Source organism: Coniosporium apollinis (assembly GCF_000281105.1).
Source record: "Coniosporium apollinis CBS 100218 chromosome Unknown supercont1.34, whole genome shotgun sequence".
In the NCBI taxonomy this organism is placed as follows: Eukaryota; Fungi; Ascomycota; class Dothideomycetes; genus Coniosporium; species Coniosporium apollinis.
The window spans coordinates 3369-23845 of record NW_006913296.1 but is presented as its reverse complement, the minus strand read 5'-3'; the positions used below and the strand labels follow the sequence as shown (position 1 = coordinate 23845).

At 54.5% G+C, this 20477-nt stretch overlaps 9 protein-coding genes across 9 annotated transcripts; 6 read left to right on the top strand and 3 right to left on the bottom strand.

Moving 5' to 3' along the window:
• Positions 1-309: 309 nt before the first annotated feature.
• W97_06638 (uncharacterized protein) lies at positions 310-1380 on the top strand (the record flags this gene model as incomplete). Its single annotated transcript, XM_007784512.1, has 4 exons — positions 310-461; positions 515-1114; positions 1171-1293; positions 1356-1380. The coding sequence occupies 4 exons, from the start codon at positions 310-312 to the stop codon at positions 1378-1380; spliced, it is 900 nt and encodes a 299-aa protein (XP_007782702.1).
• A 645-nt stretch (positions 1381-2025) lies between these two features.
• Positions 2026-4014, bottom strand: W97_06637 (uncharacterized protein; the record flags this gene model as incomplete). Its single annotated transcript, XM_007784511.1, has 3 exons — positions 2026-2293; positions 2348-3748; positions 3797-4014. 3 exons carry the CDS (start codon positions 4012-4014, stop codon positions 2026-2028), a joined length of 1887 nt encoding a protein of 628 aa, XP_007782701.1.
• A 631-nt stretch (positions 4015-4645) lies between these two features.
• Positions 4646-7108, top strand: W97_06636 (uncharacterized protein; the record flags this gene model as incomplete). Its single annotated transcript, XM_007784510.1, has 5 exons — positions 4646-4794; positions 4857-4979; positions 5026-5788; positions 5838-6089; positions 6146-7108. The coding sequence occupies 5 exons, from the start codon at positions 4646-4648 to the stop codon at positions 7106-7108; spliced, it is 2250 nt and encodes a 749-aa protein (XP_007782700.1).
• An 802-nt stretch (positions 7109-7910) lies between these two features.
• On the top strand, positions 7911-9020 carry W97_06635 (uncharacterized protein; the record flags this gene model as incomplete). The annotated part of the gene is made up of 1 exon (XM_007784509.1): positions 7911-9020. The coding sequence occupies one exon, from the start codon at positions 7911-7913 to the stop codon at positions 9018-9020; it is 1110 nt and encodes a 369-aa protein (XP_007782699.1).
• Positions 9021-9660: 640 nt separating this feature from the next.
• Positions 9661-10296, top strand: W97_06634 (uncharacterized protein; the record flags this gene model as incomplete). Its single annotated transcript, XM_007784508.1, has 1 exon — positions 9661-10296. The coding sequence occupies one exon, from the start codon at positions 9661-9663 to the stop codon at positions 10294-10296; it is 636 nt and encodes a 211-aa protein (XP_007782698.1).
• A 1176-nt stretch (positions 10297-11472) lies between these two features.
• W97_06633 (uncharacterized protein) lies at positions 11473-12055 on the bottom strand (the record flags this gene model as incomplete). The annotated part of the gene is made up of 2 exons (XM_007784507.1): positions 11473-11529; positions 11585-12055. The coding sequence occupies 2 exons, from the start codon at positions 12053-12055 to the stop codon at positions 11473-11475; spliced, it is 528 nt and encodes a 175-aa protein (XP_007782697.1).
• Positions 12056-12937: 882 nt separating this feature from the next.
• On the top strand, positions 12938-13660 carry W97_06632 (uncharacterized protein; the record flags this gene model as incomplete). The annotated part of the gene is made up of 4 exons (XM_007784506.1): positions 12938-12943; positions 13000-13117; positions 13169-13276; positions 13341-13660. 4 exons carry the CDS (start codon positions 12938-12940, stop codon positions 13658-13660), a joined length of 552 nt encoding a protein of 183 aa, XP_007782696.1.
• A 680-nt stretch (positions 13661-14340) lies between these two features.
• On the bottom strand, positions 14341-16346 carry W97_06631 (ATP-citrate synthase subunit 2; the record flags this gene model as incomplete). The annotated part of the gene is made up of 4 exons (XM_007784505.1): positions 14341-14589; positions 14637-15189; positions 15249-15463; positions 15906-16346. The coding sequence occupies 4 exons, from the start codon at positions 16344-16346 to the stop codon at positions 14341-14343; spliced, it is 1458 nt and encodes a 485-aa protein (XP_007782695.1).
• A 1526-nt stretch (positions 16347-17872) lies between these two features.
• W97_06630 (ATP-citrate synthase subunit 1) lies at positions 17873-20067 on the top strand (the record flags this gene model as incomplete). Its single annotated transcript, XM_007784504.1, has 4 exons — positions 17873-18382; positions 18435-19530; positions 19581-19928; positions 19982-20067. The coding sequence occupies 4 exons, from the start codon at positions 17873-17875 to the stop codon at positions 20065-20067; spliced, it is 2040 nt and encodes a 679-aa protein (XP_007782694.1).
• Positions 20068-20477: the final 410 nt, after the last annotated feature.

Below are 20477 nucleotides of genomic sequence, written 5' to 3'. Positions count from 1 at the left end.
CTCATTATATTCTGAGATGCGAGTCTCAGATCACAGCCTGTGAGCCCATGTGGCCGACTATAAGGACGGGAGCTTTCCCGCCATGTGGTCATGATGTTTCTGGCGGTTGGTTTCTCAGAGTAACAATACTCGCTCGACCTCAAGTCCTTTTCTCACTCGTTTTACGTTCCTTGCCTCTTCGTTTCTATCTTGTCCCTGGTCGGACTTCTTGCACGTTCTCCAGTATTAATCAGTCCTTTCTCTCCCTTTGCATCAGGCCTGTACCTTTACGTCCTTTCCCACTGTCTCCCATAATAACGCAAGATCATCATGCTCGGGACGATGATGAAATGGATCTGTATTCTCGGACCAGCAGTGGTCGTCCATGCGCTTCCGACTCTGCATACCTATCATGGCTCTCATCTGGGCTCTCGCCAGCAAGCTGCTCCCGGTGGACTGACAGATATCGACATCCTTCAGTTGTAAGTGTTCCCCGAGGATACAACCTTGACGATCCATGACTGACGCAATGTAGCGCGTTGACCTTGGAACATCTGGAAAGCGCCTTCTACAAAGAAGGCTTTGCCAAGTTCCCAGCCAGCGATTTTACCGCGCTCGGCCTCACCGAAGAAGAGATAGCAGCGCTGCAGCAAATAGGACAGACAGAAGCAACGCACGTCTCCATGCTCCTCTCCGCCATTGCTTCGGCCGGTTTCCAGCCCGTCATGCCTTGCAAATACAATTTCGGCTTTACAGACGCCGCGGGCATGGTTGCCACAGCGCGAGTGCTGGAGGCTGTTGGCGTCTCTGCATACCTCGGTGCCGCGCCCTTGCTTAACTCATCGGCAATCCTGTCCACCGCTGCCACGATATTAACCGTCGAGTCTCGGCACCAGACCTTCATCCGAACTGTATCAGGAGCAGAGCCTGTTCCCGCAGCGTTCGATACCCCGCTAGGACCCCGGGGAGTCTTCACGCTGGCTGCACCATTCATCACGGAATGTCCGGCAGGAAGCAATCTTAATGTACCAGCTTTCCCGGCCATTCAACTGTCTACTGGCACCTCGAATATCTCAGCGGGACAGAGTCTAGCGGTGGCCGGAGCCGAGGGATCCTTTTGTGCCTTTGTGAATCAGTAAGTGCAATATGTCCTGCGCCCTTTGTCCGCGCTGTGCTTATAGTCATCGCCAGGGGAGCGACCAAGTTCGTACCGCTCGCTGGGGGAAGCTGCACTGTGCCTCAGGGCCTAGCAGGCGAGGTGTACATGATGATTACGAGCGCTGAGAGGGTTTGCGATGACGTTATTCTTGCTGGGTAAGTTTCGCATGCATTTATGGAATTGTGTCGCAGGGATGTGACGCTAACGATTTGTGCAGACCTTCCGTACTTGAGCTGTCGTAGTACAGGCAGGCCTGCGGCAGGATAATCTAGTGGACAAGGTGCTCTGGCCATGCCATGTGTTAGCAGCGGCGCTGTGTTTTTGTGAACAAATTGCGTGTTCTACCAATTTGAGGATGGAGGCACCGCTATCGCCTTTTGATACCTCTGGGATCTTTTATAGCAACAGTCGACGTCACTCGCAGAGGTAGTGACGAGATCAGAGTCCCTCGGTATAGTTAGTCATCAGATGTTGGAATATTCTCCGCTTTCCCCTACGTTTCGGTTTGGCCGTGGCCGCCAAACCGTCGGAGGCATACTCCAACCTTGAAATGACAGCACAAATAGAGAAACACGATCACGCAAGATTTCCAATCGGTTCGCAGTAAGGACATCACCTTCACATAAAGCGCGGTGATCATGGCGGCGGCAGTTTGCAAGAGATGCTGTTAGCTGTAGCGCGGCCAGTCTGTTAAGTACCACTGGAGAGGCAACAACAAGGCCGTAAATTCTATAATATATCACAGTCGAGATCCAACTCAGAAATGGCCTGGTGAGGGCGCCTTCGCATCATCACCCAGTGCTCTAGGGCCCGGCTGGCCCATAGCCAAACAATGATCACTCCGAAAGGAAGCTGGGTGCGCAGCCCGCCGTCATCCAAGATGGGGCTCACGATATGCTCTCCGCCGCCCGCTGTAGCACCGCCCTACCCGTGCCCATGGCACTGTGCAGTATCTGTCTAACCATTGCCGTGATATCTCTTACGCCCAATCCTTTCTGTCTTGCTCTATATGCGCCCACGAGCGCCGCGACGAATGCAAGAATGCCTGCACCACGGCGTATGCGCTGCTTCAATAGCCCTTGCGGCGTGTATTTGACGTTCCAATCTTCCCACTTAGGGAACATGCACCTACGTGTGAAGTCGATTTGCGTGTATCTGCGGTATTGTCAGCATGCCCATTCTCTCCGCTTTACAGAATGTGGAACGTACGGATAGACAGTAGAGTTCCAACCGTCCTTGGTAAAGTACCAGCTCTGGCACCCCCCACTCATCCAGACGGTACCCTTCAAACTCTGTTGAATTTCCCGCGTATATGCCTGCTCCGCTTCCTGCTTGACGTCGACTGTAGTGACATCACCCGCCAGGATCAGCTTGATAAATTTCAGGCTGTAGTTCACCATGTTCTCAGTAGCCAGGATGACGGAGGAATGGCCCGTTGCTGTGTTGGGTCCGAAAATGATGAAGAAGTTGGGAAATGAATCCATGGCAGTTCCTTGATATGCCTGCGCACCACCGCGCTCATCCATGGTTTCGACAAGGTCCTTTCCATGTGCCCCAACAACCTTGAGTGGGTGTAGCCATTTCGAAGTGTCGAACCCGGATGCCAGCACGATAACATCTGCAGGGACCTCCTTCTCGTCTGTCGGTACCGAGGAATTTCCTTTCAGCGGATTGGGATACGTTCGGCCTGGCCCAAGTGTCACACTGGTCTCCCCGACCCTGGTTAGCGGCTGCGTCGTGAGCTCGATCTTCGGGTCGTTCAGGCTAGGGAACCAAGTCGCATCGAAGATCCTCCTCTTGCATCCAACACCGTAGTCAGGGGTCAACATCTCGTGATACTTTTCCGGCACTGTTTTCTTCAAGTGAGCCATGAGTGCAGCCTCCGTCTTCTTGCGCTCTTTCTCATGATATTCGCTTCCACCGAACAGGCGGAAGTCGTATTCCATTGCTGCGAATAGCAGGGTCCTGAAAAGCTTCAACAGCCCCGGGATGTTGCTCATGAGAGTCGGACCCCATCTCTCCCACCACTGGTCACCGCCTGGCGGCTGCATCCTTGGGACCACCCATGGAGGAGATCGCATGAGCTGTGTGACAGATTTGGCGTTGTAAGGAGCCTTTGTGAGTCTAGGCACAAACTGCGCAGCAGAACAGCCAGTCCCTACCACAACAACATCCTTGTTGGTCATATCCACGCTGTGGTCCCACCGGGCAGAATGGAAGATAGGCCCTTTGAAGTCAGCTTTCCCGATAATCTCATCGGGCCAGCCTCTGGGCTCTACCAAGCCGCCGACAGCCGAGACGACAACCTTGGCCCTGACGACCTCTTTTGAGCTGATCACACTTTTCTCGCCCTCCTCCGCAATCTTGCGCTGGCGATCCTTTGCACTGAGGTCACCCGCACCAGCGACAAGGTGGCGGAGGGTGACTTCCCACAACTGCTCGTTCTCAAGCCAACGGCAACCTTCGACGTCTGTGTTACATTGGACCTTGTCCGTGATTTCATACTTCCCACATACTCCCTCGAGATACTTAACAATCTCATGGCCAGGCGGGAAGAACGAGGTCCAGCGCGGGTTCGGCGCAAAGGAGAAGCTGTAGAAGACGGCAGGTCTGCAAAAGCGTTAATGTGTGACCTTCTTGGCTGTTGTGTTAACATACACATCGCAAGCCACGCCTGGATATTGGTTGATCCACCACGTCCCACCTATGCCGGCCTGCCGTTCGAAGATGCGGAATTGGTCAAACCCAAGTACTTCTTTGAGACGTGCGCCCATGGCGATGCCGGACTCCCCGGCCCCGACGATAACGACGGGGTAGTAGGTGTAGGCATTCTTTCCGTAGCCGCCAAAATGGCGGATTCTCTCCCGATGGGGCATGTTGCCAGACAGGAATGGTAGTATTGATGCTTGTACGAGATGCTGTTGGGAAAGCAGGCAGAGAGACAAGCAGGTAAAGTGGAAAGGAGGCGCAGATATACCGATAACAGTGCAAGTAAGGCAAAAGCCGTAGATGAGCGCAGCGAAGAGGATTCCGGATAAGTGCCTGGTGGTAGGTACAATAGCAAAGCCGATTCCGGCCGCAACGGCTGACTCGCTTGGGGCCAATATGCGCAAGGACTTGAGGTGAGTCAGGAGGATAGAGAGATTTCAAAAGGAACCCTGAGGTCTGTGGGGTATGCTGACACTGCTGATTAGTTGAATTCTATGGCTGATCTTTTGCACAGTGTGCCTCACGATCTCAGTGATACATACGTTAGGATGGTGATGATGCCGAGGCTATCCGGCAAACCTACCTTAAACCTGCCTTCCAGAGCTGCTGGGCAAGCAAGCATGGCGTCCTGTAGGGCAACTCATCCGATATCTGCTCCGCCTGAGTGTGCATGTCCCCCCCACATCCCTCCCCGCAACTCCCTGCGGCTCTCCCCGGACGCCAATACCAAGATTACCTAGGTACTCTATTCCGAACGCCTTCCTCTCCAGCAAATAGAAACAACACCCGAACAACACCATGACAGCAATGTCTCCTATCGCCATTGGAGAAGCAAGCGCATCGCCCTCAGCCGAGAGCCCAGACGGACACTCGACCACAAAGCGGAAGAACGAGGAGCGCCCGCCGCAGACCCGGACCAAACGCAACCGGTATACCTCAATCGCTTGGTATGCGCTCCAGCATAAGTGAAGAGAGTTATGGGAGAAGTGCACATCTAATCGGTGCACAGCAACGAATGTAAACGACGGAAGATCAAGTGCAACGGCCAAACCCCATGCGCACGATGCGGCACTATGCAGCTGGAGTGTCTTTACGCCCCTACTTGCTGCAACAGCAACTTCAGGGATTCAGAGTACGACGTCCTGCTCAACAGGTTGACAAAAGCTTAATGCTTGCAGGGACTTCAAAAGTATGAGCGCACACATAGCCTCTCTACAAGAACAAGTGGACGCTCTTTATGCCGGCCTTACTTCTCTACGCCAACAAGTTGATACCGCAATCCCACCGGTTGGCGACCCATCATTCTCGGGACCGAGCAACCCTTACCCCATGGCTATTCCTCAGAACCCGGTCATACCGACATCCCCAGCCCCCGATCGGAGGCAGTCGCACCGCCTGCCCAGGTTTCAGGGCCCAACGAGCTCGGCCTTCAATCTCGGCGTAGCAAAGTCCAGCCTGCAGACAATGGGCATCACAAGCCCGGGGGAAGACGTGGAGGAAGCTCTGGCGACTCAAGACGCGACGCCAGCTGCCAGCCCGCCCCTGTCGAGCACTTTACGCCTCGATCCGAGCTTGCACGCTGACAAGGATCCTCTGTGGTCGTTGACGAGAGAGGAGACCGCACGGCTCTGTCATGTCTGGGACGACGAGATGGGCCATATGTACCCGATAGTGGATATCAACGAGATTATTCGGCATGCACAGCGGCTCTATACTTTCATGGAAGCAGCGAGGAGGACTGGACTCATCCAGGCGGCTATGCCGGGTGCAGATGCCATCGGGGATGAACAGACTAGCATGCTGAGGCTGATATTGGCCATTGCGCTAACCGTGGAAGGATCCGGTAAAAGCGAGTTGGGCAAGAGACTGTGTGAGACTGACACGCGTACGCAGCTGCTTGCGCCAGTGGACCTGGATGGAATCAGGATGCTGGTGCTCACTGTGAGCAACTCTGTACCTACCATCAGTCGACTGCTGACCCTCTCTTCAGGCCATGTACCACTTCCATCGTGACGACGAGAGTATGGCGTGGCGTGTTTTGGGTTTTGCGGCGCGATTGTGTATGGAACTTGGCCTGCACCGTCGGGAGACCTATAGCACCATGTTCACCGATGATGAGGAACGTCAGCACGCCATCAGGCTCTTTTGGTCCATCTACGTACTTGACCGTCGGTGGAGCTTTGGAACGGGCTTGCCATTCGCGCTGCAAGACGCAGATATCGATTTACTGCTGCCGAAACCGGTACGTCTTGTAGCATGCATCGTGAACACCGGGCTGTTCGACTGACACAATCGCAGAATGACGCTACTCCCTACCTGACATCGATGGTCGCCTACAGTCAAATTGGCTCTAAGGTATGGAAATCTATTGCTAAGGGATCTTCCTTGCATACGCAAATCTCCGAGTCAGAGATGGGCTTTCTCGACTACCAAGTCGTGCAATGGCACCGCAACATTCCCGACTCTCTTAAATACACTGGCGGACAGTCGCTCGAGCCGACTGATAAAGCTCTGCGCCGCCTAAGCATACTACTGTACCTTCGCGCTAATCAGATGCGGATCCTCATCTACCGCCCGGTGCTGCACACGGCAGCAAGGATTGTGGAGAGCCCGGGCTTCGCGCAAACAGTGGTGGACGTGGCCAAAGACACAGTACGCGTCCTAACGCACACAAATCAAACCTCGGACATATACCGCACGCAGCAAGTGTGCTTCCACTACTTTTTGATCTCTGCCCTGGCGGTGCTATTCCTTGCCGTTTCACACGCACCAGCACAGTTCTCGGATATCTGCCGCGATGAGTTCTACATGGCGCTCGAGCTCGTGCGTGGTCTTTCCGCAGACAGCTACGTGAGCAAGAGGCTATGGCGGAGTCTTCGGCAGCTCAAGGACGTGGGACCTAAGATTGGACTGAAAGTAGGCAGCGGCAACCTTGATGCTCACGACGCCCACTCGAACGCTGCAGTCGCTATGGCGGGACTGGCAGGCCACCAGGTCGACGAGACGACTATCTTCCACACGCAAACCAATAACGGCGGTTATTATCAGCTGGGCAACAGCCCAAACGGCATGGCGGACGATCTCACGACGCTTTTTGAGGCTGCGGGAGGGTTCTCTGTTTCAAATCCGTCGTATTTGGTGCCGAACGGCTATGCGGGCGACTGGAACATGGCTACGGGGGCTGGCGCGGGAACAGATATCTGGCAAGGCTGGCTAGGAGGGGAGGACGGGCTGAGCGGCCTCATGAGTAGTCTGTTCTAGTGCTGTTTCGAGTGCGTGTAGTGTTCCAGCAACAGCGCAGAGATCGTTCCAATATCCCATTGCCGCATCAGGAGCGATTCGTGAACATCAAGGTGGATGACCCACACGCAGTACGTAGATCGAAGACATTCCAGGTGATCGATGCTCTAAAGCAGCATGCTGCTGAGAAACTGAGCGGCCTTGGTGTCTTCAGTCCATCATCGAGCGACACAAGCGCTGTAGCAACAAGTGCAGCTGAGAGATATCGGGGATGTAGAGCAGAGATGGGGATCTGTCGCCAAGTTGAGGCTTTGAGGGAAACCTGATGGCGGGGCGCTGTGCTTGTCCCACCATCACCGCCAAACCGCCAAACCGCCAAACACCACATCACCGCACCCAATATTCGCCCAATATTCGCCAGGCCGAGAGCGACGCTGCCCCCAACCCTCCCTGATGGAGGATTAGAATCTCTCCCCCAATGAAGCACCGCAGCCGTCCTCCATAGTCCGGCCTCAGCCTCAGACCCCGTCCTTCATGACCCACTGCAGTCAGTGACCGCAACTACCGCAAACACCACAAGCATCGCACCTTCTTCCGCCGTTCACCTTGGGTTTCGCACCTGCCTGCACGGCTTGCTTTGGACTCGTCCGACACTGACGTTGCCATCCCCTCGAACCAAGCACCGCTATCGACTTCGCAGCGCCTGCATTCCGTGTCCCACACCTTATACCAATATCAGCTTCCTACCTCCTTAACCAACAAGCCAAATCGCCAACGTCTGCCTTGCGCTTAGCCCGGCGCTCCAGGCACCGCCAACGCTGCCATGTCGTCCTCATCTGGTGTGGCCGAGTCATGGATCGCATCCTTCTGCAACATCCTCGGCCACGAATATTTCGCCGAAGTATCCGAGGACTTCATCGAAGACGATTTCAATCTCACCGGCCTCCAGTCCCAGGTGCCCATGTACAAAGAGGCGCTCGAGATGATCCTGGATGTTGAGCCCGAGGACGATGAAGACGAAGAGGACGAGGAAGAGCAGGATGAGGAGGAAGAGGAGGACGATGTACTAGGGGACGACAAGACCGGTGGATACAGGAGGGGCGCTGGCGACAGGAGACACCTGCGGATGGCGAGCGATCTAAGCGTGATAGAGAGCAGTGCAGAGCTGCTGTATGGTCTGATACATCAGCGTTACATCACGAGCCGCCCTGGGATCCAGCAAATGGCGGAAAAGTACGACCTCGGCCATTTCGGAATATGCCCGCGGGTGCATTGCTGCGGTGCAAAGGTCCTACCCGTTGGATGCTCAGACACGCCGGGACAGGAGACAGTCAAGCTATTCTGTCCAAGCTGCTTAGATGTATATACGCCGCCGAACAGCAGATTTCAGACAGTGGACGGCGCGTTCTTCGGCACAACATTTGGATGTCTGTTCTTCATGACGTTTCCGGAGCTTGAAATCGGGAGGCCGAGACCGGATGCTCCGTCCACGGCCAACCCGGAGGCAGCTGAGCCCATGGCCACGTCGTCGAAACCGGGCTCAACCACATCGACACCTACGCCGCAGCCGGCTTTGATCAACGGAGTGACGCCGTCAAATCTCGCCCCGGGCTTGGGCCTGGGTAACATCTACGAACCAAGGATATACGGGTTTAGGGTGTCTGAAAGAGCGCGATCAGGCCCGAGGATGAAATGGTTACGGATGAGACCAACAGATGTTAACGAGTTGGACGAGTGTAGGAGATTCTACGAAGAGCATGCTGAAGAGGGGGTGGGCGTACCGGAGGAGGACCAAACGATGGTGGATGTAGAAGGACGGGCACAACCAACTCCAGAGAGGAAGAAGAAAGTGCCAAGGAGGAGGAGAACAACGGCGCCAAACGGGGGCGTGAGTCCGATGGATACGAATGGTGTCGGAGAGGGCGGGGGATGATCAGGCAAGGAACGATGGGTCGCCATGGGTACTTGGATCAAACGGTCTCGCTCCTGGGTCGAGGGAAAGGATAGGAGCATTACGGGCGTCTTACGGTGTCTATCGTTCCAGGCTACGGCTGTCTTACTGTCCGCCTAGCGGCAATTGAGCAAGCTATCTCAGTGTCTTAGCATTTCACGCCAATGCCCGCCGTCTGTCAGCCCGGCTCTGTTGCATGCGGTCATCTCTAAACATCAGGTGTCATGAGTTAATGTGCTGTGATATGCGGCAGCTCACTCTCGTTGCCTAAATACGTACTTGTGAACTATGCCATGCCGTAGCGACGGACCAAGAAACGCTTACCACACTTGTTGCTTTCGATCAGCTAACTACGCCGCCAAGCTCGTCAGCGGTTGGAAGTGTCAGCTATCGATTTATCTTGAACTAAACTAAGCCTTCCGCACGCGGAGTTACCAATGATCAAGCTCATCTCAAGCTGAACAGAAACTCCCGCGTCCAGATTAGAGCTGCTCAAGCTTGACCGCTGTGTCTACGGCTTGACATCATCTGCAACTGCCTGACTACCTTGCCGAGCTTGAATCAACCTCATTACCATCGCCTCCCAAGATACGATAATCCGCCAACCTAAATAGTCATAATAATGCCAGGTACCGTTGCCAGCTTCAGAGCTACCGATGTACATTGTCCTTACCTCGCTCTAGGCGCATCGCTGTGGCTCGTCCCTCCCTCGTCCTCACCCATCTATTTCCATCTCTCTTACCTCGTAGCTCGTGACATTCCTTCCAAATTTCCTGGTCTCTCTACGCCGTTCTTCATCCCTCATGTCACTTTGACCTCCGGTGTACCCACAGACCTCGGCGATGCCGAAGCTTTCTTAGACAAGCTTTCAATCCCGGCCACCAACGAAGTGGCCATCACATTCGAAGCATTGGACATTGGCGGTGAGCTCGTCAAAAAATGTACCCTACGCGTTACGAAGAGCCCGAGCCTCGAAGCTCTAGCCAAAGAGTGCAGGCGTGTGGGAGTCGAGCAGGGTGATGAGGAAAAGGCAGAGAAGTGGGTCAAGGAGGAGTATGGACCGCATTGTAGCTTGATGTATGCGGACATCGATGTTTCAGAACAGCAGAAAAAGAGTTTGGAGGATGCTGTTACGAAGAGGGGGCTTAATTTCCATCAGGAAGGAGAGTTGGCGGGCTGGAAGGGTGGCGAGGTGTGGCTTGTGGACACGTCGAAGGGGTTCGAGAGTTGGGCACCCGTTGCTGTGAGGAAACTCTGATCGGCCGTTGGAAGTTGCAACGCCCGTGATTGAACTGTATTTCGGCCCAGTATTGGAACAAAGACTTGAGGAAGTCGCCACGTCATGAATCCTGTGATCCGCGCGCTACTACTCAGGCGCACAAAGAAAGGAACCCGATGGAGGCGTCAGCCTAACCCACATCTTCAGGCGACATCATCCACGGGACAGATGGTGCTACTCAAGTCTTTACAGCAGCATTAAGACACTGACGGCTGTGCAGGTGCGTAATGTTCGACACAAAGCGGTCGAATATCTTCACCATCGAACGGGATCAGAGACCTTCTTAGTCTACCATCCGTGCTGGAGAGTACATAAACACGTATGCTGCAAGTCCGAAGAATCATTAGTGTTGAAGACATGGGACGGCAACTACGGAAGTTTAGACAGCGCCTACGACTACTTCTATACATCCTACGCATATTGCTCTCTTTCTTCCCTTAGTTGCCCGTCGCAGTTGCGATCCTCATATCCTCCTCTAGTGTATTCAGATTTAATCGGAAATCTCCTACCCCTCAGAACACTGTCAATGATGACTTTGACCGAGCCCGGAAGTGGTAGCGTAAGACGTAGTGTGACCGCTATACCACTCCAACCATCGTCTCACACTCTCGTAGGCTACTGCATGGATACGATCGATAGCTTGCCTTTCCACGGGCTTGCCATGATTGCCGTGAATCCTTATCAGGCGGGAAATCAGCATTCGGAGAGGTGTAAGGCGATCAGGCAAGGGTTTCTCAAGAAGACTTCAAGTAACAAATGCTTGTTGGCGGTTAGAAAAGTATTGCTATCGTGTTCCACTGCCATCCTTCGACGGTCTTGCTGCCGTCACGTACCGAATTCAAGAGCTGCCTCATCTGTCCCCCTTGACTGTAAGAAGCGTCTAGCAGACAGCGTCATCCACTGCTAAGCCTTTTCAACTCACAAGTGTGGAATACACCGTTGCCTAGTTTTGGGAAGGATACAATAAGTCTATTCCAGCCCAACATCCAATAGCAAGGCCATTGTGTTGGTACCAGTAAGAATTTTGAAACCAAATGTCAAAAGTGATATGCCGCTCGCTCGCTCAGGTACCAAGTACATCAGTGTCCCTCTCACATGTTGTAGCTCCAAGGACACGCCCCCTGTCCGCGACCCCACCGACATGCCATAGGTACTTCAAACAGCGGTAGGGTCGGTCTTTGCCCTTTTCGCTTCCGGTAACTCATCAGACCCCTGTGTCGCGCGTTAGCAACTCCAAATTTCCCGCCAGTACGCATTGGGTGCTCACATCATCGGCCTTCCTCTTCCTCCCTCCAGCTGGGGCCACACCATCTGCAACCGATGGTCGAGGCGCCGTACCCGCCTCAGCCTTCATCTTCAGTAGGCTTGCCGCAGGAGCGCCGACAATGTTTCTGTCGCCGACGATAGTAATGCCACAGTTGATGTTGAGATGCACGTCTCCTCGTCGAGATGTACGCGCGGAGCTAGCGTTGAGTGCACCCAGTACGACAGCTACTAGTCGCGCGGGGTCGCTGTGTGAGAGAGCGATGAGATTGTATGAGCCCTGGATGTTCGTCGATGCATTGATCGTAATGTTTGTTGACGGCTCGCAATCGTCCTCCTCATCTTCCGGGTCAGATGAGAGGTCCGGATGCGCGGTATACGCCGGCGGGGGCTCTAGAGTTGGCACCGTTGTGGGTTGGTGGTTTGCTGCGGCTGCTGCTGCCGATTTGCTAAGGATGTGGAGGAGGGATTCCATAGCGGGAGAGGCGATACGGACAGGGAGATGATGGAAGGGAGTAGTAAGAGATGTTCGAGGTGGCAGAACAAAAGTATTGGCCGCTTTGCAACTGCCGTAAGATAGGCGTGCCAACGCAGGATGTACGGAGCCTTAAAACCCGGAGTGAGTTTGAAGGAGATAGAGACCGTTCGTACAGAGTGCGCAGTTGCTAGGAAGATATACAACCAGCCCACACGCATAGGATTCCGCGCCCAAGGGGGACGAGGAGGATGAATCAGTCCATCAATAGGATGGTGCATGCCTGCAGACCAACCACCTAGCAGCAGAAAGCACCTGGGTAGCACAATCCCTATCATCACTCAGCTTACCCATGGTACGTTGCACAACCGTGCTTGCATTGCTATTGTCAGAGCAAAGCGCTATTGACGGGCTTCGTGCGTGACAGGGCAATGCGGGGTTGGAATGCACGATTGATACGACTATCCGCAGACCTACTGCTCAATTGGGGAGGCAATAGCAGCCGCTTAGACTCACTCGGTCAATTGTCCTGCTTTTCCGTGTCGTTGGTGGAGTGATTGTTCTATTGAGGGGCTGGGGGATCGTTTTGCTATTGTTCTTCACATTGAGCTTAGCGCCGGGTCAACGACTGCGGCACGTGACTTGGGATGTCACGTGTATACCTCCACACCGGTTTGGGGAGATGCGGCTCCGCGGCTTGGCAGGCACGGACTTGACCGGAGCTTGACGTCACTCATACGATGCCAGGGCAGTCACGCAAACACGGCTCCAAAGTAACCTTTCGTCCATAACCTTCTCCGTTCCCCTTCAATCAGGTCCCAGCACAGATACACCTTCATCTCCAGTCCTCACGCAGTCTACAACTCGCAAAGAGCTTTTGCAATGGACGTAAGGGCATCTCTCAATCCAGTTCGCACGGGCTCCAACTGACAAAAGAGCTCCAGGTCTTCTACTCCTACACCTATGGCACCGCAGCATGGCTTGCTCTCCAAGCCGTTCCTCTGATCGTCTCGCCTACGGTTATAGTGACGCTGCTGTCGCCCGCGGTCCGCGAGGCAACCAGTGAGTGCATGCCAGTCAACAAACGAAAGATTCGTCTGACACTGGTCCAAGCTCTTGAAGTCTACTTCAGCCGCAGCCTTGGGTTCACCTTGCTTGCCCTCGGCGTGCTCAATCTTCTCCTGACTGGATCCATTCCGCTCACCTCCAGGCTCACCGACAGTATGTGATTAAACTGACGGAGACGCTACTCGAGTCAAAGCAACATACTGAGTCAACTTAGCAGCAAGCGGTGGTGTAACGACCGACCCAGATGATCCGAAGGCACCGTATGCTATGCCAAGCCTCAGCGTGACTCTCGCCTATCATGCAGCGGTCGCCTTCTACTGCTATGCTATGTGGACCCAAACGGGCGTTACTTCCTTCGCGTTTGGCACCGTCTTCAGCGGCGTGCTTTCAGCGATCGGTCTCTGGTGCGTACTGTTCGCCAGCAGTGATGGGCGCATTAGCAGAAAGACAGGTGCGGACAAGAGGACGAGCGGCTTCCCCTTCAAGAACTCCGAGGCACACTCAGACAAGAAGAAGGCCATGAAGAAGGGGTTGTGAGCGTCTCGCGTGAGGTTCGCATGCCAAAATAAATGAGGGTTGCAGTATAGTAAAAGGACGCGGCGAGACACTCGAAACACAGTGGTGAAAACACACTCATTGGAGTTTCTCCTCGACAGAATTGAAAATGACCACATTAGGATACGTCATTGGCCTTGGGATGTAGGCCATAGCATACAGCGATAACGATAGTGCCGGGAAGAAGAAAATTATCAGCTAGCTGGGTAGCTATCCACTTCTATGACTGGCTTTTGTAAAACATTGCTATGATTCTGAGAGCAAGATAACATTTGCCGAGCAGCATCGCGGCCGGTAAACTAGCACTATACATCTAGACAATCCCGTGCGAGATCAATATCCCCACACTAACAATTGATTCACACATTGGTAATCACCTTGATTCGGAGGAGGTAACATAGATGTGTTGTGCTTTTTCTACACTTGCATGTGGACACATCTGTTTATGACAGTATGCTCAAATGCTCTACTACTAAAGTTGCCAGAAAGATACTCAAGCCGCGAAAGCAATACGAGCGCTCCTCGCTGTCTATCTCTACGCTGAGAATGCCCTACTGCTTGAACATGGCCAACAGGACTGTGGGCTCAGCCAAGCCCAACAATACGCGCAGATATCGAACAACAAACAGCGCCTCAACCAACATTATCTCCCCTTGTTACATCTAACCGCTGAACTCCTTGACATCGGACGTCTTTCCGCTGAGGGCCAGTGGGACAATGCCACTGACGTGCATCTCCGGGCCGTAGACATGCATGTCGAGCTCAAGCTCCTGTCCGACCGCCTTGATACTTTTGAGGCCCTCTTGGTAGTTGGGACCGGCACGGCGGACCCAGATCTGGACCTTATGCTCGCTGAGCAGAGGCGCGACTTCCCGCAGAGCGCGGATAACACCCTTGAATGTGGAGGCGACCTAAACGATGTCAGGAATGATGCGAAGGAGTTCGGCAGTGTACTTACATTAGTAAAGTTGGCAATACCACCGCCGATAAAGAGGACCTTGCCCTCCGGGCGCTGAGGTGCACGAAGCATAAGGTCCAGGACTGTGCGGGCATAGTTGAAAGTCTGGCTCTCGTTGGGAGCGCCGGAATACTCGCCGTAGTTGGCAAGCTCGCCCGCGAAACCAGCAGATGCGATGGCATCGGCGTAGACGACGGAAGCACCACCACCAGCGACAAGGGTCCATATGCGACCGTTGCCGTTGAGGATGGTAAGCTTGAGCGACGCGCCGGTCTTCGCGTCCATCTCAGCGATGTAAGTCTCTTCCTTGCTCATTTCTCGACCGAAGGGCGCAGGGAACTCCATTGGTGGGCCGGCATCGATGGTGACCTTGGCATCCTTGGATGCGACTGTGGGTATACCAAGGGCAGTCGCACTGCGAGCAATGGCCCACTTCACACCGCACTCGAACTCGGCGGTCTGGTCTAGCTTGGCAGCAAGATCAAGGAAGTGTACTTCAGCTGAGGTGGCGTCGGCGTTTGGGATGACGACGAGAGGGTTTATTTCGAGATAGCTGCATCGCATTGTCAGTGTACTGCAACGACGAAAGCGACCTGAAGGAGAACTACATACGTGAATTGGCAATCGACATAGACGGCGTACAGTCTCGAGATGAAATCTACGAGCACGTTGTGAACGCCCTCTGGGACCTTCTTCAAGAGTGTGGCAGCAATCTCCTCGTTGGAGGGATATTCGCTAAGGTCGACCGGGATGAGAAGCTTTTCAGCCTTCGCATCAACATCACCAACATCGACACCACCCTCGTGCGTGAACAGAATCCAGTCACCCTAGAGCAGTAGCGTTAGTTGGTGTTCAAGCACGTGAAAGCTGCAGAACGGCAGGGCGGGACGACGCCACCAGATGTTGCGCAAGCGAGACGGCTCGGGGCGAAGAACGGCAAGTGGCTGCGAAACAGGGGTAAAACCGAGTAAGGACTGGAACCGTATATGCAGGCACAGGACGAACTGAACCGCTAGGCTGTGGGCCGTGGGCTGAAGTGGGCCTGCTCTTGCGCGTTCCTCCCTTCGCCCGTGGTGGAACGCTCGGGCCCGGTACGAGCTTGTCGACAAAACTCCAGACTCGCCCATCCACGAAGAGCGAACAACCCGGGATAACAACTCTCGGCCAACCACCAAAACAGTCCCTTGCAGAACTGGCTCATCGGTCTCTTGGGAGAGAAAGTGCTCGACAACACAAACACAATAAACAAAAAAAGAAAGGCTGACATACCTCTCGTACGGAGTTGATGTTGATATAGTACTCAGTATCAGAAGGGTGAGGCACGAATGGCTCCACGAGGAATTGCCTCAGGACACCGTCTACCGTCTCAACCCTCTGCGACTTGCCCGCCCTGGCTTCGATCCACTCCCTAGCCTCTGGCCAGGTCTTGTTCAGCGCCAGCAAGCCGCTCTTTCCTCGTCGCTTTATCAACTGATCTGGCTTTGCAACAAACCTTGAGTCTCGCGCAAGGAGCCACGGGTATGTCACCTCCGCTTGGTCCAAGACGTCCTTGACCGCCGCATCTGCTGGAAAGTGTAGAGACGCGAGGCGAGGTGCCGGGTTGTGGGTCGCTGCTTGAGGAAGAGGAGTCGGCTTGATGACGGGAGCGCGAGTGAGGTGGTAGTTGAGGATGGCCTTGCCGTCGGCCTCGAGAATCGATTTTGCGGACATGATGTATGAGAAAAAGCGGTGTCAAGAGTTCTACTGAGAGGAGGAGTAAGTGGCCGTTGCTTGCAATCCGAAGGGATTCTGCTAATGAAATGCTGGAGAGCCCGTAGCAAGAAGTTGGAGCTCTGAAAGACACTCAATGCTGGGCACGAAAGCGGATCTGGCAAATGGTGACCCAACGACAGTAATCTACGGGAAATTGATCCAAGGCACCGAATTTAGAAAGTCCGGCAGCTCGGACGACTTAGTCAATCGATTGCCGGCTTCAACATGACCACAGTTACGGGATCCGAAAATGGAGCTGTGGCTTACCTCGAGCGGTGTATGACAAGAGAATGGACGGACGATGGAATGCGAGGGGATGCGGACGGAGGGTGCGAGGAAGTTTGGAGTGAGAAGTGAGATGATGCTGACGGCGTGCAGTGGCAGCAGAGTTTGGCAGTCGAGGATTTGAAGTCTTGCGAGTCGTGCAGGGCGCCTTCAGTTGGAACGGGGCTGCTCGAGCTTCGTTTTGGTGAGGTGAGAGTCCCTGACGGCTGGGGGGCCTAGTGCGGATTTAGCGAGCGGTGTTGAACAGGCCGCCTGCATGCGGAGGAGAGGTTGAGCTCCAGCGTGCCTGACGGAGTGGCGCACGGAGCCTCCCACGCCTCCCAACTCGCAGGGCTGCTCTCTGGGCTGCTCTCTGGGCTGCTCTCTGGGCTGCTCTCTGGCCTGCTCTCTGGCCTGCTCTCTTGGGCCTTTCTCTGATCAAAGAGGACCGCCGTCCATGCCGTTCACGCCCGTCTACGCCCCCGCAACACCCACCCTGCGCACTCGACCACTGTGCGAGCTGCTGGTTATCCGCTTTCCGGACATCGCAGGAACAAGCGCCTGCCATCGTCGCCGATCGACCTTCTGCTGCGCTTCTATTTCCTGCAGCATTCTTTCAACGGTCCGGCACTGCTGCGTCAAAGGCTGTGGATTTCGCACCCCGGCTCCCCAATCGACCGGCAGCTTTGAACAAAGGTCGGCTGCCAATCGAGCGCCGCGCTAGCACCGAGCCCCCCCGGCGACCGACCCACGAACGCCCAACAGCTTTCCCGCAGACCCCTGCAGTGTCAGCCTTCGGCCTCCGTGCACTGCAGGCCAGCATCAGCAACCCGCGCACCCACCGCTCAACACCGGAACCAACCCAAATCTTCAAAGCCGCTCTCACCACAACCGTCCGTCCACTCTGCCTCACTAATTACACAACTCGCGCCTCCTCATCTTCAGCAACCGCTTTTCTGCTCCTTCTGCTCCCTCTGCACCCACCTCTCGCGCTCCAGCTCTGCACCCATCTCGAACAGCGCAGTCTCTTTGTTAGTCTCTCACTCACATTCTTCATCCACCGCCAAAACACCAGCTGCCGAGCTCCATCTGGCCAGCTTCCTCGGCTGCAGCACCTACAGCCCGTAGCTCCGGCATTGCCCTGACTGAGTGCCTCAATCGCTGACAGACAACTGCCAGAACACTCTATCTCCTGATTGATACCCACTCCTTAGACCATAATGCCTTCAGCTGTCCCTTCTGCGCCCGTCAACGGCACCACGAGCCTGGGTGCTCCGGATCACAACGGCGTCAACGGCACGAATGGCGTCCACGATGCTCCTTCTGCCGACGACAACATCCGCCGCTTCGCAGCACCCAGCCGGCCATTGAGCCCACCGGCTGCGCATATGCTCTTCCACAACAAGACAAGATGCTTTGTGTACGGCCTGCAACCGAAAGCTGTGCAGGGCATGCTCGACTTCGACTTCATCTGCAAACGCAAGACTCCCTCCGTTGCCGGCATCATCTACACATTTGGCGGCCAGTTCGTCAGCAAGATGTACTGGGGAACGAGCGAGACTCTGCTCCCAGTCTACCAGTCGACCGAGAAGGCCATGGCCAAGCACACAGACGTTGACACTATTGTCAACTTCGCTTCGTCGCGTAGTGTGTACAGCTCCACCATGGAGCTCATGGAATTTCCCCAGATCAGGTCCATTGCCATCATTGCTGAGGGTGTTCCGGAACGCGTAAGTGACGGTTCCAGGATTTGGCCGAGGACGCGCTGACGAAATATTCTAGCGTGCCCGAGAGATTCTGCACGTCGCCAAGAAGAAGGGTATCACCATCATCGGCCCGGCCACTGTCGGTGGTATCAAGCCCGGCGATTTCAAGATCGGCAACACTGGCGGTATGATGGACAATATTGTGGCTTCCAAGCTCTACCGCCCAGGTTCGGTTGCATACGTGTCCAAGTCCGGTGGCATGTCCAACGAACTGAACAACATCATCGCCCACAGGACAGACGGAGTGTACGAAGGTGTTGCCATTGGCGGTGACAGATACCCGGGCACTACCTTCATCGATCACATGCTGCGATACCAGGCCGATCCCGCGTGCAAGATTCTCCTGTTGCTCGGTGAAGTCGGTGGCGTGGAAGAGTACAGGGTCATTGAGGCCGTTAAGTCCGGACAGATCACCAAGCCTATCGTTGCCTGGGCGATCGGCACTGTCGCTGGCTTGCTCAAGACCGAGGTTCAGTTCGGTCATGCTGGTTCCTTCGCCAACTCTCAGCTCGAGACTGCCGCGATGAAGAACAAGTCGATGAAAGAGGTCGGCATTTTCGTCCCGGACACTTTCGAGGAGATGCCCGATTTGCTCGCCGAGGTCTACCAGAAGCTCGTCAAGGATGGAACGATTGTCCCCAAGACGGAGCCAGTGGTGCCAAAGATTCCTATCGACTACTCGTGGGCGCAAGAGCTCGGCCTCGTCCGAAAGCCTGCCGCTTTCATCTCCACCATCTCCGACGACCGTGGCCAGGAGCTGCTCTACGCTGGTATGCCAATCTCGGAAGTATTCAAGGACAACATCGGGATTGGTGGTGTCATGTCTCTGCTTTGGTTCCGTCGCCGCCTGCCCGACTACGCCAGCCGCTTCCTAGAGATGGTTCTGATGTTGACCGCCGATCACGGCCCTGCAGTATCCGGTGCCATGAACACTATCATCACCACCCGTGCCGGCAAGGATCTCATCAGTGCCCTCGTCAGCGGTTTGTTGACCATTGGCTCGCGATTTGGTGGTGCGCTCGATGGGGCTGCGGAGGAGTTCACCAAGGCTTTCGACAAGGGTCTCAGCCCGCGCAACTTTGTTGACACCATGAGGAAGGAGAACAAACTCAGTAAGCGATGAAAGGATTGAAACTCAGGCCGTGAAACTAACAGGTGACAGTTCCGGGCATCGGCCACAGAGTCAAGTCCCGAAACAATCCCGATCTGCGTGTTGAGCTCGTCAAGGAGTTCGTGCAGAAGAACTTCCCCAGCTGCAAGATGCTGGACTACGCGCTTGCCGTTGAGACGGTGACCACGTCAAAGAAGGACAACCTCATCCTCAACGTTGACGGCTGCATAGCCGTGTGCTTCGTCGACCTGCTCCGCAACTGCGGCGCATTTACCCCAGAGGAGGCCGAGGACTACCTGAGGATGGGCGTGCTCAACGGTCTGTTTGTGCTCGGAAGGAGTATTGGGTTGATCGCCCATTTCTTGGACCAGAAGCGGCTGAGAACCGGCCTGTACCGACGTGAGTACTCTGCTGGCAATATCTACTTGGATGTAGCTAACGTGCCGCAAAAGATCCCTGGGACGATATCACGTATCTGCTACCAAACCTCGGCAGTGGCGCACCGGGAAGTGAGGGCAGAGTCGAGGTGCAAATGTGAGGAAAGTTGGTGCGTTCGCGATGAGATAGAATATTGGTGGAGGTTTCTATGTGGGAAGCGGGATTTGCTTGGGCGTGCCACGGGCAATTTTCAAGGTGTAGCGGTACAGAAAGCATGGAGGTTTTCAAGCTTATCGTACAATTCGCAACCATCGCAGCATCTTGTACACCTACCTATTATTAGCCTACTTTTAGCTGTTTTCTCTAAGCGTATACTATTGTGCTTTCGTAATAGTATATTCACTCTACACGTGTAGAGTTAATAGAATAATACTCTACTAGAATAGACGTAAATTAATTTACTACTCAGGGACTTAACTGAAACTCTAAGTACTTTAAGTATATAGTAGCGGAAGTTTTTATTAGATTTAGTATATTAGATCTATCTCTAAGAGCTTAACTATACTAAGC